Raw genomic sequence first — 22,795 nt, 5'->3', positions numbered from 1 at the left:
AGTCATCTCTCTGAATATTACCAGCGGGAAGAGTAAACCTTAAATTTAGTCCATATGAATTGAACTAATTTCAGTTTTTTAACAGCTCCCCTACCTTACTAAGCACATCTTTGCAGTGATGGACTTTCTTAATAAAATTAGTCTTTATGTTTAATTCTTAAAACATTAGACTTCTCCATGATTAGGTTTCAAATACATTATTAAAATAAATGAAATAAAAATTATATCTTAATTCCCTAAGAAACACACAGATATGTGGATATTCTGTTCCAAATGGAGTCTGTGCCCCTTAACGACATAGAGTAATTAATTGATTGTGATGGGCTACATAATTACCTGAATTTATATGTGAAACTTTGCAGTTGAAGAAGAGTCCTTAAATAATCTACTTCTTACTCAACCCTCACAATATTCTAGGAAAATAGCCAACTAATCATGTATAATCAGATGGGCAAACTTTTTCAAAATTAGTCTCTTAACTTACAGATAAATCTGGTCCTATTATTCAATGCTTGATCTTAGGAAGGATGTGCTCTATATTGCTAAAAATAAGAACTTTTTACTTAATCTTTTAAAAATATTGATTGATAATAATCATTATCTTTGTCGACCAGTTGGTAGAAGAAAACAGTAAAAATGCCCGAGAATGTCATGGGCAAGAAGAAAAAGTAATGGCAAGAGAGCAGGCCCACACCAGCTGGGAAACTGGTTTCTAAATTGCTGCTTTAAAAATTCACTTCAGCCCTCCTTTTGGTATGGCCTTAAGTTGCAATGGCGCATAGATCTACCAAAAAAATCAATTGTAGGTGTGTGATGCTTCAAACCCTACCTTCCACAGGATTGATCACTGTTAGTTTTATCAACACACTGCTTTTTATTTGAACACTTGTCCAACACTGTTTCATTCGCTGGTCCTTCTTTCGTTTCAACTTTGCTTTCACTAGTATCTTCTTTAGAATGAAGTCCATATTTCTCTCCTTTGAACACTAGACATTCATTTTTATCCACAGTGGCCTGTGTATCATCTCCAGGACTCTTATCTTCTTGTCTGTTCAGTCTCTCTGTGCTCAAAATGTCTCTTGTGTCTACATTTCCTCTCGGCTCTATGGAAGCTTTTAGAGCAAAATCTTCTATCTCGTCTTGTGGTCTTTCTGTATGAAATGTGGCAAAACTTCTCTGAATTAGAGAGGCATTGGTCTTCTCAGAATTTTTCTCGTTGAGTTTATTAACTTTTTCTTTCTCAGAGGAGGGCTGGTTCTTCTGGGAAGATCTCTCTAAAAGCCACAAAATATTTTAATGGAGGACGCATGTGATCAGTATAATTTCCACTTCATATCATGGCATTTCTATTCAGGTTTCTCTTTATCAGAAGATATAAGATTTTGAAAAACAAAGTAGAAGTGAATGTGACCAACTGGCTGACATTTGGGTTCCCAAAGATTTCCTAGTTTGTAACTAGTAGGACCCAAAGTCGATCAAATAAAGATATCCACACAGCACTTCTCCCGACACATGGCTTTATGAACACGTAACTCCCTCTGAATAAGAACAATCATAACGGTACTTTTACACCAGAGCTTTTTCTAAGCATAAATATCTAGTCTCCTAAAGATGTTACCTGTGAGAGTGGATGTCCTTTTGCCTTTGACAGGTGCTGTTTCCTTCGGGCCATGATGTGACCATGTCTTCTCCTTAGCCTATGGATACACAATTGAATAATTGAAGTCACTTAGTAATTACATCAGGGTTTCTCAACCTCAGCACTACTGATACATGGGGTGGATAATTCTTTGTGGTGGAAAATGTCACGAGCACCATAGAATGTTTAGCAGCGTCTCTGTCCTCTACCTACCAGATGATGATGGTATCTTCCCTCAGAGTTGTAATATCCAAAAATGACTTCAGACATTGATAAATGTCCCCTGGGGAGTAAAAATCATCCCAGATTGAAAGCCACTGTATTTCATGATTCAAAAACAGAAAAAAAAAAACCCACTAAAATTAATAGTAAGTTAGAGGGCAGGACAGTCTGAATTAATGAAACTGTATAGACTACAATATTTGAAAACAAATGAACTCACGACTCTAAAAGAAATTCTATTAAACTCTAGCATTGTTTATAAAAGAAAGCCCATCTTCATGATTAAAGGATATTGATAATGTATATGTCACTTCTGACCTTTGTTTATATTGTCTCGATATGGTTCACATATAAATCAGATGAAAATGAGAGGATATATGTGAATAGGTTTTGTAAACCAGAAAGTAAGAGCCTAAAGTAAGCTTTTATAAATGAGTTTTCACATGGCTTAGAACAGATGGCCCTTTTCCTAGGCAGATAAACATCCTTCTCACAGTCTGGCTTTTCTGAATTTGCTTAGCCAACTTTTCTTAAATACCACATAAAAGATAAACATTAGCCCAATCCACCCAAGTTATCACAAATTCTGAAGTTACGCGTTATAAATGCACGAAATTGTATGGATGTCCAAAGAATCAGTCTTCTTTTCTTTGGAAAGAGAGCAAAATTTGCCTTAGGGTGACTTTTAAGCATGAAACGCCACGTCAGTGTGGCTCAGGGCATCAAGACAAACTGCTAATGTACTTTTAAATAATCCCAGAGGCAGTCCCATAGGTTCAGAGCATTTCCATTTTTCAGATAGAGACTTTGAAACTTTGAAACACAAAGGTATGTTTAGTAAATCTGGGGAAAACCAAAATTAGAGATTACAGCCTCAGAGTTTGTCACTTCCTCTTTTTTTTTTTTTCAAGATTTTATTTATTTATTTGAAAGAGAGAGAGAGAGAAAGAGAGCACAAGCAGGAGGAGCAGGAGAGGCAGAAGCAGGCTCCCCACCGAGCAGGGAGCCAAAGTGAGGCTCTGTCCCAGGACCCTGGGATCGTGACCTGAACCCAAGGCAGACACTCAACTGACCGAGCCACCCAGGTGGCCCTGCAACTTCCTCTTTTAAGTGAAAGTGCAAGACAAATGTTCTTCAACTTCTTCGGGCAAAGCCAGTTGCTCGCTCCCCTGTGCACAGCACTCAGCATGTGTGCCCACCCCAGCATCACTTGCAACACTTGAAACGTTTCTCCTGTCAATTTTCCCCTAGCTTGTAGGCCTTGCTTAAATAGGCAGAAAGACTGATTCATCTTTGAATCCCTGGCACTTGGCCCAGAGACCAGGATATAGTGATGATGGTGGTGATGATGATGATGATGATGGTGGTGGTGATGATGTCAATGATGATGATGGCTAATATACACGAAGCACTGTCTACATACCAGGAACATTTCTAAACATATTATTAACTGAGTTGATCCTCACAGCAATTCTTTGGGATACATACTATTAGCCACATTTTATAATGAAATCAGGTAATTTCTAAGGGTTAAACAATTCAGAAATGGTTTGGCCAGGATTATTAATCAGTCATCTACTTCATTCTGTGCTCTTAACTAATACCTTGTACTGTCACTCACGAAAAAAAAATAGATTATAGGCAAAGTATTAGGTTAGTATTTATTGATTATCTATCACACAGCCAGTACCACAAGAAGATGAAGAAAGAAGAGTATAAAATGGAAATAAATCAGTAGAGTGAAGCAATAAATATTTTACCAGTCAAACAATTAGCATTAACATGGAAGAGAGGCAAGAGATAGAGATAATTAAATCCAATTTTGAAAAAAAGTTCAAATTAGTCAAATACAAGAGTTTAACAAATTGTGTTTAAGATGTTGCATAATTTTGTCTTTCAGTGTTTCTCTTTTGAAGTGAAAACTCCTGGTGGATAGACATGGTGCTTCTGGATTCATTCTGGATAGCATGAACATTGGTGGCCCTAAAAATGAAAACTGGTACGTATCAATCAATTTCAGTTCATCAAAATAGGTAAAACTGAGAATCTGGTACTCCATGAAGTGCCAAATTGATGAGCGTTTGCCTCTAAGGTCATCTAGGTGTCAGTGGCAAATGTCCCCAAGCTGTGCTGACATTCTTCAGGTAGAGCAGTCTGAGCTGACCAACAGGAGATGCTGTCAATTCTGAGGAACATAAGAAACCAGCTTCCAAATGAGACTTTTTTCTTCGTCAATAATGCATCACATATGTTTTACCACTTAAATAATGTCAGGAGGTCTTTATTCATTGCCACAGGCTATTGTATTTTCATTTCTCTATGTAATACTGACATCTAGAGGAACTTTGAACGGAGTTTCCAAGAAACAGAAGCTGTCTTTCTCCTTTCCTGTTTCTGGACAGCAACCTCAGTGTGAAGAGTTTTTACTGTGTGTTTCCAAATTATCTGTAGAAGTTGCTAAAATAGGAAGTGCAAACCCATAGATATATCTTGTCCAAAAATGAACATGTTTTCAATTGATGAGAGTGGACGTGACAGGACTGTTAAGCAAGATGTTTCTGGAAGGATTACTATCACTCTCTGTTAACAGATAAAAATCATGTCAGATTATGCTCCTTTGCTAAATTCATACTGGTGACCCAGATGAACCCGAGAGCTTCGTTTCATTCAAAGTCACTCATTACTCCTTGACTTAATAAATACTTCTATATTTGCTCATATAAATGTAACCATTGTAACCATTTACTCATTGCTTTTATAATAATCTATTGATGCATTCTGAATGGCGTACAGTAGAAAGGGGTCCCAAAAGGCCAAGTATTCAAACACAGTTCTGCTGTCTCCACTCTGTACAGTTTTCTAGAGCAGTGTCTCAAGTGGGGAGTGTGTCCGAGTGTGTCCAAAGTAGTCTTCAGGTTGTATAAAGGAAATGTTAGAACTCATTTTTATTTGTTTTCTATTCCTTTAAAGTTTATATTTTTACATATGTTTTAAAACACCTGTGAATAAAATTGGACACACATATAATTTATAAGTATCTGTAATATACTAAATTTATTTATAAAAAGAAATATACATGTATTGCTTATCAATGTACATAATTTCTTTTTTTTAATTTTTATTTTATTTATGATAGTCACACAGAGAGAGAGAGAGAGAGAGGCAGAGACACAGGCAGAGGGAGAAGCAGGCTCCATGCACCAGGAGCCCGACGTGGGATTCAATCCCGGGTCTCCAGGATCGCGCCCTGGGCCAAAGGCAGGCACCAAACCGCTGTGCCACCCAGGGATCCCCAATGTACATAATTTCTGAATAAACATTGGGATTTGCTTAAATACATTTTACTGACAGCAATGCAAAATCAAAATAATTTGGAGACTATTCTTCCAAATAACACCATTTCTTACATTGTGATTTTTTTGAACTACTTGTTTTAGAGAAGAATCATTCTAATTAGCAGGTTCATTTCCATTCAATAAAAATCAACTTTAAAAACCCATCTTAAAGTAGATTTAAGCTTTAAAAGAACAGAAAGGCAAAACAGCTACTGCCTCCTCTGGACGCCCACAGTGCAGTGTATGGTCCCTTGACATGCCTTTTCCCCCACTGGGATAGGGACCCTCCTCTTCCACTTTGTTTTCCCAGGACCACATGGTGGTGGGTCAGGTTCTGAATATGCTTGGTGCACCCACGTGCAGTAAAGGAAAGAGAAGTGCCTGCAGAACTGGCGCTCTCATGCTGACATTTTTAATAAAAGCCCGACTGCCCCAGCATCGTCTGAAATGCATCCCTGTTCCTGATGCTCACTTAACTGCACCTGCATTTGGGGATGATGGTTCCTACAGAAATCTGTTTTCTTAACGTCACAAAGGAACACGACTGTACTAACCGCATGCCCTGAGCTGAAGGCTTTTCAGATCACGGTTTGTGGAGATGCCAAGATGAACACTTTCTGGTCATTTTAACCTAATGCCTAGAAACCCAAAAACATAGCTGCAACAATTTATAATGACTCTGCTAAACTTTGATTAGGCTGTCATGAGGGAGAGGAAAAAAAAAATAGAGCCTAAAAGAAATACGAAAAGAGGAATTTTCAGAATATCAAAACTACATCTCCTTGCTTGACTATAGAAGCTAATTTTAGAAATCATTTGTAAAATAAATCTATTTCTTTTCATCTTCAGGGCACACGCAAATTCTTGCATTAAGTGAGGAGACTCCTTAAAGTCCCTGGGTGATAAAAAGAATGTTCACAAAGCGTAACCTGTTTCATGGTCCGTGGGGACTGGTGTGGAACAAGGCAGGACAGGATCCGACTGAGCAAATCCAGGAAGGGAAAGTGTCAACTTTGGCCTCAGAACTCAGTAAGCAGACCCTCCCCGTGCTGCTGAGAGCATCAAGGATAATCAAACAGTCACCTGAGAAAATAATCCTGCCAGGAAAATTAAGGTCTTTTGATGCGTCTACTATTACAGGGACAGTGCGCTTCATTCAGAAAGCGAGTACAGAGAATTCCTCAAGCAGAGATGTCCAGCAGAGGACCTGAAATCAAAGGCTGGTTTAAGAAAGTCTACCGGGACCATCTGTCCTAGGAAGATACATGGGTAATTTGACTTTTATTCGATTTTAAGACGTATTGAGCAGGACTAACTAAAGAAAGAGTGTGCACACACTTAACCGTCTCGTCTAGCAGGAGAAGACTGGATGGGGAACCCCACTTGTCAGATGCACTGTATCCGGTTATTCCTTATTGGCCACAGACTTGCCTTAATTTAAATGTACTTTCAGGTTTTCTTGTTCCAATAACTTCCTTGTTACAGCCAAGACCACCCAGGCCATGTGCTCAGTCCTGAGGCGGTGTCCCAGCGGGCCAGGGACGGGGACCCTGGTATCGGCCCTGCCGACTCGCAGGCCGGGCTGTGGATGAAAGCTACGGATGTCAGAAAACATTGGCTCGCCTCCATTCTTCTATCCAGGCTGCCTTTGTCGACTTTAGAAGAACCAGTTAGAACAAGTTAAGAATCTTCACTTAAATACTTAGTCACATCAGGTACTTTGATCATATATAGATTGTGTTTTTTCCTCATCTTACGCCCGATGGATAAGCTTACCCAAAACATCTTAGAAATGGATTCATATTTTTTAATTTTCTTCTCATCATAACCTCTCCCTTTTTTTTTTAAGACTATTTATTTATTTATTCATGAGAGACACAGAGAGAGACACAGAGACACAGGCAGAGGGAGGAGCAGGCTCCCTGCGGGGAGCCCCATGCGGGACTTGATCCCAGGACCCCGGGGTCACGCCCTGGTCCCAAGGCAGGCGCTCAACAGCTGAGCCACCAGATGCCCCCACCGCTCCTATCTTAACACAGAAAATGCTGAGCCCTCTGACTCATAACTCCTCATTTTTCCCACTCATACTACCCACATGATTTTGGTTGGCCACACATGCCATCTCTCACCTTCTAGGCCCAAACCCCCCTTTGCTCTAACAAGGTCAAAACTGGGGCGCATTTGAAAATATATGACACATGGGTCCCACCCCTAATGAGGGGGTGGGGCTGCACACTCTTTTTCTCTAATCCCCTCCCCGGCCCCAGCTCCACCACCACACACATGCACACCCCAGTGACTCCACTGTACCGCAAGGACCGGCAGCCGCTGGCCCTGTCTGCTCCAGCCCCCCTCATTCTGGGGTGTTGTTGTTTTTTCCACCCCCTACTCCTTCTTACCACCCAGGCTGCTGTGCCACAGTTCTGAATGATGGTCATAGCACTGGAGATGCGGTGTTTCTCCTAATCCCGAGTTCCTCCCACCCACCAGCAAGGGTCTTTGATCCTCTCCCGATGGATTATCCAGCGAACCACTGCCTCTTCCGCGCCGGCCACCCAGAGGCCCGTGTGTGGAAATGAGTCTCAGGTAGACAGGCCCGGAGACCACAGAAACCTCGCCTCCAGGAGTGATCTCAGGGGCATCCGAGGAGCGCAGGCCAATGCAAAAAAGCCAGCATTTCCAACCGCACCTGACATCCTCTTCCTCGCTTCCTGGTCAGAGTTTAGTATGAAAGTGATTTCTTTCCTCCACCAAAACGGAGGTGAGCAGAAGGGAGGACGTGGGTTAAGTGGAGAAACACCACTTCACAGGACATAGAATTACTTACAGCCCTTTACCCAGAGGTACCCCTGAAAGCCATAAATAGTCGTGCTCGGCCTTCTCGGGACTCCACCACCAGAAAGGCAAGCACCTGAGCCCTTCCAAGGCTGTGCAGCAGGATCCCCGGGAAAGCGCCACAGCGTGTGTGTGTCTGGGAGATAGCACGGAATAACCAGCTTCAGACGCATGTAAAAATGGGATTACAGCTCCCTGACGTTCATTTGATTAAAATGAGTCTTACTTAGTAAGATTCTTCTTTTCTACTACACAAGCCCCAACCTTGGAATGTTTTCACATGAAGTTTACAGTGTTTTTTCATCACCTAATAAAACTCTTCTATTTCTTCCTGCCGCAGACAGTTTTACAAGCATTCATTTCACATAGTGTTCTCAGTGTGCTTTTTAATTTTTATTTTAGGTTTGCTTTTATCGCTCCATCTCCTGTCTCCCCCTCCAAGTAAGCAATCGGCATTTTGGTGCAGGCCCTCCCCGCAGGCTGGCTCCTGGAAGTGGCGTCTGCTGGCAGGGGCTCCTGGGGAGCTCCATGTTTCCTCAGGTGGGGCGATGTGTGATCCCACGGGTTGGTAGGGAAGTTCGGAGATCTGAACTTGGGTTCACCGAGCAAAATATTTAACCTCCTCAAGGTTTGCCTTTCCTTATCTTGCCCTGCACAGCAAATTTTGCAGGCACACTACAGAGTAGCTTTCAAAAGCTATCTCTGAAAAGCAATGAGAAGCTGCAAAGTTCTTAAAAGTCTCCAAATTTGGAGTACATAACTCACGCTCAGTAGATAGAAACGAATCAGTCATGACTACTTGTCCAGTCCCTTCTACTCAGTTCGGTCCACGGACAACAGCCACGGGGAGCTTGTTACTAGAGACTCTCAGCCCCTCCCTCCACTCATCCAATCAGGATCTACGTGTCAACCATTCCCAGGGTGAGTCCCATGCACATTAAAATATGGGAAGCCCTGACCCAGATGACATCCACAGTGACTTGGGCAAAGAAATATTTCACAAAATATTTGTCACAGCCACTTGTATTTATTTCAACCTGGCCTCCATCCACAAAGAGCCATTGTCACCCTTGGTTAAGCTCAGAGGGAGGATGTGGAGAAAGAAGGAAGGAGCCAACAAACGCTCAGCTCGTCTGGGTGTCTGCTGGCCTTGAGGGCAGTGGCCAGGGGAAGTCCAGAACTGCGAAGAATATCAGTGAGCTTTGAAGAATGTCCAGAATGTTGACACGGACCCAAGGAGTCCTGGCAGGGACTCAGAAGGGTAGGCGAGACTTGATATCATGTGCCTAGAGGTTTCCGCTAATCTCTGGGGTCTCTACCAAACTCAGGCCTCAGAGGAAAGCAACATTAAGTTGTAAAGTTTCTGTTACGGGCTGAATGTTTACGTGCTGCCCAAATTCATATAGTGAAATCCTAACTTCCAACACGATAGTATCAGAAGGTGGGGCCTTGAAAGTGGTAATTAGGTATAGGTGATGTCATGAGGGTAGAGTCCCTGTGATGAAATTAGTGTCTTGACTAGAAGAGGATGAGACTAGGGCCTTCCCCAGCCTCCCTGCCAGGGGAGGAGAGAGCGATCATGCAACTGTCTGCCAGACAGGAAAAGGTTCCCAGCAGAACCAGAGCACGCTGGCACCTGATTTCAGACCTCCAGCCTCCAGAACTGTGAGAAAGAAATTGCTCTGTAAGCCACCTGGTCTGTGGTGTTTTGTTACAAACACCTGAACTAAGATTCAGTGAAACTGTGCCAGCAGTAAACTCAAGAGAATCAGGAACATATTCTGATCCGTCCCCAAAGGTGAAGAATACAGTTAGGATTATTAATACAAGTGCTGAAACTTGGTCGCTGTAAGGTGACTGTCGACCCCTTAAGAGAAACATGTAATTTTATTTAGCCCAGTTCTTATGAAATAAAAATTTCAAAGCACACAGATAGTACATAACCCCTGATACCTTCTAGTTGTCTGTACTTTCACTCCAAAGATATTCTTAAACCCTCAATTTTTGGAGAACATTCCAACACCTTACTGAAGTCCTCATGTTTTTATCTCATTCTTTTGTTTTATTATGGACATACAGGAGAATATTCAGCTGGTACAGTCCCAGTACTATGCCAGTTATTAAAATAGGAAATGGGAAAATACTTCCATTCTGGTTGGTAAACAGTGGATGTCCTGAGACCTCCAAGAGTCCCGCTCTCAACTCCTGACCTAACCACCCTCAGAGCCCGCATAAAATCCAATAGCTTGAGGGCTAATTTCTGCTATGGCAGGGGCCTCCAGGTCCTCATTCCAGTGCAGTCTGTTCTGAAAGGTGAGTGACTGCGGACCCCCAGCCACAAAGTTCGGTTCTGCAGCAGCAAATGTGAATATAATATGAGTGCACCTGGCCACAACAGTAGGCTCATGGTCGGGTAATTTTTAATATTGGAATAAAAGCTTTTAATACTATCTGTGCTGCTCCTTAAGGTTAATTATGAGAGAAATTGGAAAGTGTGCCTTAACCCTCAGGAAAAGCAGTGACTGATGAGTAAAGAGGAGGTAGGAGAGTTCCTATCAGCAATATCTCTGCCCACCTTAGACCTTGAGACAGTGGTCGGAAGTTTATAAATCTCCTGCCCCAGAGATTCTTAATCAGTAGGTCTGGGCTGGAGCCCAAGAACATTTTTCACAAGCTTTGGAGGTGGTTCTGTTTCCAAGGATCATACTTTCAGAAAATGTATGAAATTCTTACTCATTTTTCAAGGCCCTACCTCATGAGGTTTCCCTTTGTGAATTCTTCCTTGAAACACTCCAGCCCCACATCCTTCTACCAAAGAAGAGTCTGTCTTTCCTCCATCCTTATTGTTGATGACCCATCATGAGTGTATCATATTGGGTTGGCATGCTTGACTTTACCTAGATATCCTGATATCTCTAGCATTGCACTCCGCACATGGCAGAGAAACACTAATTGATAAACCGATTGATTAGGAAGCAGGAGTGGGGCTGATGCCGGGCAATATTTACTGAGCATCTCAACCAGCTGTATAAAATTTCCAGAAGGGGTGCTGTAGCATGCCCTTTATTATATCCTCCCTGGTATCAGGCTTCGCTGTCTCCCCCTCAGGCTCCTCTGGCACCTAGAAACCCCCGCTTTTGTGTAGAGCAATTTGTTGGCCTGAACCTCGAGGAGAAAGCTCATGGTCTTCTCAGACCTTTGCAGGAATTTTTAAGGCTTGTGTCAACAATTAAGATCTGAGACTCCACCCTCAGTGTGGGTTATTGAGGCAATTTATCATTTACCACCTTCTCAACAAATGTCTTATCCCTAATAAAATCAGAACATATGCTATAAACACTCATTTGATTGATGCATATATTTAAGATCTATTACGTCAACCATAACTTCTTTTAACACATAACACATCAGCACAGAGAGACATTTAATGAATATTATTTTAAAAGATTTTATTATTTGGGGATCCCTGGGTGGCTCAGCGGTTTGGCGCCTGCCTTTGGCCCAGGGCGCTATCCCTGGAGTCCCGGGATTGAGTCCCGCGCCAGGCTCCCAACATGGAACCTGCTTCTCCCTCTGCCTGTGTCTCTGCCTCTCTCTCTCTGTCTCTCTCTCTCTCTCTCTATCATGAATAAATAAATAAATAAATCTTTAAAAAAAAAAGATTTTATTATTTTTATGTAATCTCTGCACCCAACCTGGGACTCAAACTCCCAACTCTGAGACTAAGAGTCACATGCTTCAGTGACCAAGCCGGCCAGGTGCTCCAAGAGATGCTTAATAGATACTTTTGAGGATAGAAATGAGAAGAGGTCAGATACTGTTATTGCCACATTTCATTTTGTTATGATTTTGGAACTTAGTTTTGCCCGAAGACAAGAGCAAGCTGTACCTATTTCCTCTGACATGTCTGATGGAACTTCTTTGTTTAGCGCCTAACTCAACATTAAAATAAGTGCTAAATAAATGCCTTTGCATTTTACTGCCAAAGCCCTTTACAGTGTTTCTAATGGTGATTAACACATCATATCAATTACTCTAATGTCTCTTCGGCTCTCGAGGTCTGTGATGCCACAGAATCGAGACTAAAGCTTGGCGCAGTTTAAGAGCACACTGAAGCTTTCCATGCTGGCAAGAAACTGCTGCTTGGGTCCTTTTCCAAGTGTCTTCACTGTTGGCACCTATTTGTGGTGATGATTTACCTAAGTAAAGCCTAAGTAAAAGCATCTTTATGGCAGATCATAGAAAAAAAGTAGCGTTTGTTTGGTTTGTGCTATTTATTTCTGTCTCCGTTTCTCCGCAGGTGAGGGCTTTGCTTCAACCACATGAGGCCCTGCCACCTCTGAGGGAGTTCTCCTGGGGTTTCCATCAACAAAGTTTCCTTGTTCGCCCCTTGCTACCAGGACAAGGGAGAGGGATGGGAGTTGTCTCCCAGCTCCTCTACGGTCTTCTCAAGCCCTGCTCAGAGGCAGCAACCCGTGATGTGGGGATGGGTTTGTAAAACATGCCAGTTGGGTTCCTTTTCAAATTCGCGGTCTTAAGCAGCTATGCCAGTGCACCTGCCTCCTGCTTAAACAGGGAGCTTCATTTGCTGACTCAGATAGGAACAACATTCTTATTCTCAAAGGCAAGAGACCGCTACTTCAATAAACAAGGGCAAAACAAAGCAAAAGGTAGCCCTTTGTTGTTGTGGAAATCAGCTGTTTATTTCCCATGTCAGCTCACGACAGAACAGGAAGGAATCTGAAAAATCACCTTAGATTTAGCATCACAAATTTAAATTAGGTTTTAGAAAGAAATGAAGATAATGGAAGGAGTTTGCCTCACAATCCAGGGGGTTAGATACCCAACTTTTGAATTCCCAACCACAGAACTCACAACAAAACACCCACAATATTCTAAGGGTTCAAAATAAGACAAAGAAATAGAAAACTTACTAAATCACAAAATCCATTTTGAATTCGGAGAGACCTTAAAGAGCGTTGTGAAACGGGCGAAGGAAACCTAACTCACAGTTAGAGGCGGGAAGCGATGCCGGGAGGGTGGTCGCGCACATGCTACTCCCTGCAGCTGGCTTAGGCCAGCAGGAAAAAGGGAGATTTCCTCTCAACCCCATAACTGCCCTCACCTGCAACCAGGAAGAGGTCCCCTCCGCTTCCATCACCTACAGCCAATGAGAAGCCACCACAACTATGAATTCTCATTCCCGCCAAATTTTGTTCCGAACCACTCCTTCCAATCTCCCCCCACTCTCCTCCACTGTTCTCTGTACTTGGAATGAACTCAGAGAAACCCCTCTCCAGACTGGAAGCGGATCTCTGTCCTGACACCAGAACTACACTCTAGTGCTCAGCCCCTCTACCATCGAAGAGCCCCTGCCTCAGAGCACGAAAACAAAGAGTGAAGGTCTTTAATAAACCTCAACAGGTGCCTATGTCTAATGATCCCCTTTTGCTTAGGCCCTTTAAGATATACCCACTGGGACGTCTGGGTGGCTCAGCGGTTGAGCGTCTGCCTTTGACTCAGGTCATGATCCCAGGGTCTCAGGATTGAGTCCCACATCGGGCTCCCTGCATGGAGCCTGCTTCTCCCTCTGCCTGTGTCTCTGCCCCTCTCTCTGTGTCTCTCGTGAATAAGTAAATAAAATCGTAAAAAAAAAAAAAAAAAAGATATACCCACCCTTTTCACCTTAGTTCCTCCACTCTGATTAATATATTGGGCCATTTTCTTAGAAAAACATCATGCTGGAAGTTCTTTCTCCTGAAAAGGGGAAATAATTCTAGAATTTCACAGCATCAACCAAAATAGCCAACTAGGTAAATCGCATGACCCTCAACATCTTTCATTTGCTGTGTCTCTGATGACCCCTAAAGCTAATTCCAAGGATAGTAATCATTTGTCCCCTTTGGATCAGCTACTACTCTCCTTATGGGTAAAACCTCAACTAGTAATAGCAGAATCCACAATGCACCTCCTATTAAGACCCAAAAAGATCCCCCAGAACCTCTCTCCTTAATTAATCAGCACCTGTAAGTAAAGAAGCCGTTCAAGGCATTAAGCCAAAATTAAATATTTAGGGCCAGGGTCCCCATTATGCCCTGTACCAATCCTTGTGTCACTCCTATTTTACCTGTGAAGAAACCAAGTGGCCACAGATAGTGGCTTGTCCAGAACTTCCAAGCCATAAACAATATCGTCATCCCCCACCATTCTATTGTTCCCAACCCTCACACTTTGTTTACTTTCAACATTACTGAGAGCAAATTTTTTTCTTGATTTATGTAGCATTTTCTTTAGTATTCTAGTAGATAAAAGGAGTCAATATCTTCTTGCTTTTACTTGGGAAGGACAGCGATGCTAGAGACAGTAATGCCACGGTTTCATGGAAAGCTCACAAACATTAAAGGCTGACCCAGATGATACTAAATTCCCTGGAGGCTCCACTTTAATACAACATGTGGATGACTTACTACTTCGCTCCCCTTTCCAAGCCTCCTCACGAGACGATAGCATCCATGTGCTAAAACTCCTAGCCAAAAAGGGATATAACACCTCTAAGGAAATATTACAATTTGTTCAAACTCAAGTTCAATATTTAGGACATCTGATCTCAGAACAAGGACTGCATTTGGATCCAGACAGTTTTCATGGCATCCTGAGCTTCCCAAAGTCCCAAACCTAATGTCAACTGTGAGGTTTTCTTGAACTGGCAGACTGTATCCCAAACCTCTCTGTATAGCCCCAACCTTTATACATGTTGTTAAAGACTGTTAAACCTGTCCCTGTCATCTAGGAAGATCCAGATGACATGACTTTCCAATATTAAAAGAAAGTTTAATAAAGCCCTTTGCCCTTGAACATCCAAATTATCAGCTCCCTTTCTTCCTTTTTGCATATGAAAAAGAAGGGAATGCCCTTGGGATTCTCAACCAAAATCATGAGGATTACAACCAACCCATAGGATCCTGCAACAACTAGATGCCACAGCCTGGGGATACCTTCCAGGCTTCAGAGCTCCACCTGTTACTTACTGTCTTTTGGGGGTAAAACCTTGACTGAGGAAATTTACTTGGGCTCCCCTTTACCCACTTCTGTACTGTCGCAGCTCCTCTTACCTCTCATCATACTTAGTATCTCTCAATAAGCCATCTCGCTTCCTGTGAAATTCTACTGGGAACTGTCCTTTCTATCACTTTTTTCGTTGATAACCTTAGCCCTGCTACTCTCCTCCCCTCCTCTACTGATGAAACTGCCCACAACTGCTTAATACTGACAGATCCCCTTGTGACCTCCGTAATAACTTAAAGGAAACTCTTTTGGATAACAGTGACTTTTCATTGTTCAATAAGAATTCTTAGGTGAACGATGAAATAAATTGAAGCGGCACCCTTGCCCTTGGGTACTTCAGCTCAACAAGGAGCTATAAGCACATACAGGCCCATATTCTAGCCAAAGGCGAAACTGCCAACATTTACACCGACAGTATATATACCTTTGGAGTGGCTCGCAGTTTTGGAATGTTATGGAAACAATGTGGTTTCCTTACTTCCAGTGGAGATAAAATTAAAAGCAGCCCTTACAGTCAGGAATTATTGGATGCCATACTCTTACCTGCTGCTTTCGTTATTATTAAAATCCTGGGGCATTATAAGCCTTGACTCTCTGGAAGCTAAAGAAAATCATCTCACTGAATTTCCATTTAAAAATGCTACCCTCACAGGGTCTAGAAGTCAAATCTCTGATTTGCCATGGTCCAAAGGAACTCACTTCCAGATGATAATTTAGAGAAATTGACTATGGACATCCAACAATAAAGCAATATTGGCAATCAAACGATTGTTAGTATGATAAGAAGAGAAATCTCAGGTTTGGACCAAATACAAACCTGGTCCTACCAGAAATTCTAAAGCTCCCACTATTGACCACTGTGCATGCATTAAACCATTGGTCTATAGATAAAATGATGTTTATAAATCAATACTGGTGGAGAAGCAGCAACAAGACTGCAAAAAGTACCTACACTGCTTTCCCCGCTTGCCTAAAATACTATCCAGGGAAACCTGTCCACACTGTTCCTGGCACTTTAAATTGCCTAATGGGCCATTTGAATTTTAGCAAATGGATTTTATCAGCGACCCCTACCTCATGGCATCAAGTATGTCTTGGTAATGATTTGTATGTTTTTCCCACTAGGCTAAAGCCTTTCCATGTAGATAAGCTACTATCTCTCTTCAGTAGGTAAAATCCTACTGGAATAAAACCATCCCTACTCGGGGAACTCCTCTTGAGCTCCACAGCAAATGAAGAACCCATACTCTGTTGGTGAAATGTTCTAGCACATCTGTGCCATTTAGCAAGTTCGATAGCATTTTCACTGTGTTTATCATCCTCATCCTTCATCCTTTGAAGACTATCATCCCAGTCTTCAAAGCTAGTCAAAGGAACTGAACTCAATTGGAAAAATTTATGGAGACCCTCCAAATACCTTGACCAAAAGCATTGCCATTGGCCCTTCTAAATCTCAGATCCATCCCCTTTAGAACTTGTAAACTCTCACCATTAGAGAAAATTACTGGGTGTCTCAGCATCTAGCGTCTCCCTCTTCTGACCTGCATATAGTAAAGGCGATATCCATTACTGTTGCAAAAGTCTAATTACACCCCTTGAAAATAGTCATACTCTAGGAGAGCGACCTTTTCACAGCACACTCCCAGGAGACAAAGACATCAAACTAGGAATTTCACTTATTGGAAAGCACATATCCAGAAAGACTCTCCTCAACCATGCTGGAAAGTCTCCTATCAAGTGTTAGTAACCAGTCCTTGTGTCACCACACTGTGCAAGGAGTTGATTCCTGGCTCATCTAAAGAAAACCTCAAACCTTGACTGGACCTTAAACACCAAATTGAAGGAACTGATCAGGAACTGATCTCAAAATAAAAATTTCTGGTACCTGAAGCAGACAGCTTTCCCAATATGACAGGATCAGGCCTCTTTGTTCTCTCCTTTCTGCTTTTTCTCACCTTGTTTTCTCCTTCTTGGTCCTGGAGAGACGATGCTGTTACTTGCATTTCCCAATCCATCTCAAAAGGAAGCCTTTCCGATTATTGGATCTGTCATTGGAAACCCTGATCCAGCTGTGACAAACGTGACCCTTTAGCCTTCCCAAAAGCAATTTTCCCTTCGTCTCCACTGTGACCCCTAGTAACTCTTGCACCCCTCCAGATCGTTCTCACTGAGTCAAACCTCCACAACCAGGTTCTCCTGTACCTTGCTTTGACTTCTCCCCATCGTAACTCCCAAAGCAACTAATTGTACCTATTCACATGGACAAATCCCTCCAGAGAAATAGAAACCCAATTACATGATATTAGGGAAGATGCACATTGGCCACAAAAAATTCCACCTGATGATCTATGGTCCTTTGATCTTAGCTGGTTTGGGCTGCTGATTTAGGACTCTAATACACGATGGGGCCATCATTCTGCTCCTCATCTTATTTTGTGTAAACATTTTTAAAGCTTTGTGCCTATTGCCAGTTGAACCTTTGTAAAAACAGCGTACCCAGTAGGGTGATGCTGACTCAATGCTTCATGATGATCTCCAAACACTTACAACCTTGATAAGATGTAAACTTTAGTGGGAAATGCCTGGAAGCTCTCCGTCCCCACCCTTGTTTGTTACCCAAATGTGGCCTCAGTGTTTTCCAGTCTGTACACTTTCCCTCCAGCATGGGACATGACACCCAGAAAAAGTCCTTCCTGACACCAAGAAATAAAAATGTTTCAATAAGGAATAGATGATCCAACTCTTGATCAGCAATGCTTTTGAAGAACGATCTTATCAAAAGGAGGAAATATGAAAATGTGTTAAGGAAACCAAACTCAAAACTGGAGTTGGAGACCATGAAGGGGGAGTTCTCATGCTTGTGACGCTTGTTGCAGCTTGTAAATCCAGCAAGAGGAAGGAAGATTTCAATACCTGGCGATATCAAGATGCCCTTACCTGCAGCCAATGAAACACCACCAAGACTTCAAATGCCTGCAACCAATAAGAAGCTGCCACCACTTCAAACTCCTCTTCCTCCAGTGAACTTTTGTTCAAAACAACCCCTCCTAACTTCCTCCTTTTCTCTATAAAATGCCCTTTCCTCCTTCGTTTTCTAGACTTGCCTGTCGTTTGCATAGTTTGCCTGTCCCGAATTGGAATTCCTCTGCTCGTCCCAAATAAACCAGATTTTGCTGGCTGAATCACTTACCTTTCTCTTTTAAAAGACTGACAGCATGCAGCCCAATCAGTTCAACTGGAGATGAGAAGTGAGATTCTTCCCAGTTTCATCTAATTATAGGAGATTTTAATAACATTTAAAATGTACCTGCTGGGGATGCCTGGGTGGCTGGCTCAGTGGTTAAGAGTCTGCCTTCGGCTCAGGGTGTGATCCCGGAATCCTGGGATCCAGTCCCACATCGGGCTCCCTCCGTGGAGCCTGCTTCTCCCTCTGCCTATATCTCTGCCTCTCTCTCCCTCTGTGTCTCTCATGAATAAATAAAATATTTTTTTAAATAAATAAATAAATAAATAAATAAATAAATAAATAAAATGTACCTGCTAGAGGGAAGGCTGTTGCTACTACTGGTGATGTTTCCCTCATCTTCAACCTTAAAAATGTAATAGGACATTGTGGCTTACACTCTCAATCTTCCTTTCCTCTCACTAAAAATCCGCCCACCACGATACAGTTTTTGGATGTACACGTAGTTCTCAGCATTTCATTTGTTATTAGATATCAGTTTTCTATGATGTTTAAAAGAAGTAGAGAGCTATAGATTATGTTATGTATTGGTATAAGTATGAGCATTTAAATACGTTTTGGTCCTGGGTTACTATTGTGGGAAGTACATAATTAGGTCAAGTAAGCTTTGAAGTGACTATTTTTGCTTGGAGGGGAAAAAAATCCTTCTCAAATAAGACATAATGATGGATAGGATTAAGAAAAGTCTATTAGCATCTGCAGTAACTATCTGAAGAGAATCTGTAGCCTTGGGCTAGACATCCCCTGAGATTTGGGAGTGGCTGGCTGACTTCTCTTGGCTTGTGAAGAGCCCCACTTGGAACTCTGTATGAGGGGACAGACGAGCATTATCACGCATGCCTTGTATTTCCATAGGAAGCAGAAAACAATTGCAGACTTGCTCTTCTACCTTCCAGGAGACTATGATAAACTACACCCAGATAACAACAAATAAATGCATGCCTGTGATGAGGTGACAGTTAGCTGGTCTCTGCAGCAAAAAAAAAAAAAAAAAAAAAAAAGGCATAATCACTGATGGAAAGTTTGATTGTGGGTATTCCAAGAACAGGATTAAAGTCTGTTTCCAGTTAGGAACTTCAATAAAAGTGTGCTCCATCTGTGTTTACTACATGCAGCTGCCCTTCTCTCAAAGTAACAAGCAAAATACTTGTATAAGACAGTATAGACCAATATATGGTGTACTCCTCCTCCTCCATTTACTGAAACATACTATATACTTCATACTCGCGTGCCAAGCTATCTCATCAGATTCCAGAAAATAAATCTAAACTGTGAAACAAGAAACTACTAAAAGAAAAAAAAAAATAGAGGTAACTTTTTCCAACTATTCTGGTCATATCTCATTATGTTCATGTATTAAAATTTAGGCAATAGTCTAAATATACTTGAATTTCACATTTAATGAGATCAGTTCAATTTGGCATTTAACAATCACTGTAAAATTTTTCATTTTGATTTAATTCAGTTATAAGCAATATATTTCTCAAACTGACCTCATTACTGGTGGAATACATTTACACAAATATATTACTTACTAGCAATATCGGTCAATTCTGAACATGAAAAGTTCTTCACATGCTATTACTTTGCTGTTGTTCATTTTCTCTTCACTCCCACAAAATTACTCATATTGGCACCAACTTTTCCTATCTAATAGAGAAGTAGTGTTATTTAAAAATAAGTAAGTTCCAGGTAGATGTTATAATAGTGTTATGTACATTTTATGAATTCTACTTATAATTAGAATCACCTCAAAATTTTCTCCACTAAAAATTGTTACAATAAATGTCAAAGTCAAATGCAGTTTTTCTTTTGAATTTTAAAGAGAATTAACCAGATGAGAATTACAACTCCTATGAAAATCCACATTCTATAAAATGGAGACTCCAGCTGCAAAAAATCCTCAACTCAAAATCCTAAAATCTGTGTTTTTTTATCAAGTGGTTAAATAACTAAGGCTAGTTTATTATATAATATGGATACATTTTTTAATGAAATAGCATACCATTCAAACACATTTCATAATCATCTATATTTTTATTAAATATTGCCCCATCAATACTGATTTGACCAAATTAATGTCTGCAGACTGTACAAAACCTTTCCCTCTAGATGATCTAATATCTGTGTTAAAATTTATAATTAAGAATTTTGATAGAATTAATCACAATCTAATACTTAAATAATGTTTATTTTAATAACTAGTAAGGTTAAAATAAGTTCCCTAAGTTCAAGTTCTAATCAAAGGACACCAGCTCCAAACTAAAACCTGAAAAAGTTGACAGTGAGTATATTTATATACTTGTGTTTAGAAATAACAAAAGCATGTGCTTATGATGGATATTGTTTGACGAAACTCCATTTTTAAAAATTTGCCTTTAAACATTATATTTTGGTGCATTCCCCTTCAATGGTTTTTTGGATCATTTTTCAGAGGATATGAAAGATTTGACCTCTACTTATCAAAGTTCAACTTCGTGAACTTGCCATATAATGTAGGTTTCATTGTCATAAATCTTGGCTGTGGAAAAAAATCCTAGCTCACCTTTCCATTTCCTCTGCTAACAAAACAGAAGGAATTATCCAATCTCAAAAAGTATATTTGCTTTGATTTAAGCCATTAGCCTCATTATCCTTAAGGAGCCCAGGGGTAAATTGGCTTCTCCTGTCACACTTACGGCCTCCGGCAGCTCTCAGCTTCACACCAGGGTTGTTGTTTTGTTTATACCCAGGACTATATGTTCCAGTCCACTTAATCTTTTGGCTGGTTACTTTGAACTCCAGCAGATAACTACAAGTTCTGGTTTCCTCCCTGCATGGATTCCCTCAGTGCTCAAGTCTATATTATAGGAAGGCCTCGGTTCACCTTCTTCTGGCTTCTAACACCTCTGGTTTCTACACCTCATATTTTCCTATGAAGCACATAACCTTGAAAACACTATCTGGTTTCTTTCTAAATGAGCAACTCTCATATGGCACTTTTAAAAATATCTTAAAACTTTAACATCTCTTGGTAAGCCATGTAACTATCAGATTTCTGATGGTTCCTCTTCTCTTAGAAGATCCTTTAGTTTCTTGGGCTTAGACCTTATCCCATTAGTCATACTCATTATTCATACATAATCAGAAACTGATAGCTGTGTGACATTTCTTCCTGCTTTGGTCATCACAACACTCTACCAGTCTTCTCGTCTACTAATATATTTGACATCTATGAACACTGAGCTAAGATCTATTCCTTTAGGAGAATTCACCAATCCTTTCAACTAAATTCTACACGAATGATCTCAAAATTGTCTTTATCCCAATGATCACTAGATTTTAACATCTGGACATGCCATAAGAATTTTGAACTCTGAATATCTAAAACAAAGCTCAACATTTTATACCCAACATTGGTTTGCCTTCCTGTTGTTCCAATTTCTTTCAATAGTCTAATGATACTTGTCTTATTCATAGATTTTCCAGTGAAGTATGGACAACAATACAAGACAGGGCCAGATCTGGGCCTTGCACTAGAATTCCCCATCCTCCCATTGGGCATAGTTCATGAAGTAGGTGCACCCACTTTAGGATCCAAGGTTATGGCAAGATCCAGTGTTTGGGCACATGAATGGCAACAGGAATCCAACAAGTGAACACAGCAGAACAAAAAGGAATCCAGAGAAACATTGCTTTGAATTCCAATCAAGAAGGCTCTACCTTTTGAAAAGTCTGCCCATGGTTATTAAGGCCCTGGGTACTGAGTTCAGGCCCAAGGATGCAGCTCCAGCCTCTAGGAAATAGCCCAGGTGTGAGGTCTAGACTCAACTCTTGCACACACAACCAAAGATTTAAACAGGGACCAACAGAGCCTGATCCTAGTGTCTGGCACATCCTTGGGAGATGGGGTACTTTGGTGGAGGAACTCAGGTGTAGGAGGCTCATTATGAGAATTCAGGGAGCCAACAGGAGTGAGCTACACATTTGTGAACTATATTGAAGCGAGGATCAACTTAAGTTTCATGCAATGGTTTGAGATACCAAAGGGATCCCAATATCTGCCCAGAGACATTTCATTTCCCAAATATTTCAACAAGGAGAAATCCCTAAAGTAAAATCTCTCTTGTCTAAGGAATGACAAAGAGGTCAAGGCTGCCTAGAGGTTCTTACTTTACACTAATCCCGTGGATCCACAGCTCACTAAGGGTGGCCTCTGGGAAGCTAAAGCATATACCTTTGAAAGGAGGCAAAACCTACACTTGACAGTCACGGGAACAAGGTTCAAGGTCAAAACATGCATTATAAGGCAGTGACCCTCTGACCCTAGCTCTGACCCTCTGACCCTAGCTGCATGATAGAATCACCTGGGGAGTCTCTGCACAATACCAATCCTGGTGTCTTCATTCCAGATCGATTGTATTCAAAACTCTGAGGGGGGCCCACACTTTGGTATTTTCCCAAGGCTCACAGTTG

At 41.3% G+C, this 22,795-nt stretch overlaps 1 protein-coding gene across 6 annotated transcripts in view; it reads right to left on the bottom strand.

Annotated features, from left to right (window-relative positions):
• The window catches only part of MYLK4 (myosin light chain kinase family member 4), an 87,467-nt gene that overhangs the window by 24,161 nt on the left and 40,511 nt on the right, over positions 1 to 22,795 (bottom strand). For 4 of the 6 annotated variants that reach the window (XM_072729236.1, XM_072729237.1, XM_072729238.1 and 1 more), the window contains exons 3-4: positions 1,619 to 1,697; positions 830 to 1,274 (exon numbers count right to left, since the gene is read on the bottom strand). In XM_072729236.1, coding sequence (XP_072585337.1) covers positions 830 to 1,274; positions 1,619 to 1,697 — 524 coding nt within the window. The remainder of the gene's footprint in view (positions 1 to 829; positions 1,275 to 1,618; positions 1,698 to 22,795) is intronic. The other 2 variants (XM_072729240.1, XM_025982620.2) reach the window with 1 other exon arrangement.

The sequence above is a fragment of the Vulpes vulpes genome, chromosome 12 (assembly GCF_048418805.1).
Source record: "Vulpes vulpes isolate BD-2025 chromosome 12, VulVul3, whole genome shotgun sequence".
Lineage (NCBI taxonomy): Eukaryota > Metazoa > Chordata > Mammalia > Carnivora > Canidae > Vulpes > Vulpes vulpes.
Note: the sequence above shows the minus strand (reverse complement) of the source record. Positions and strands in the feature narration are given on the sequence as shown.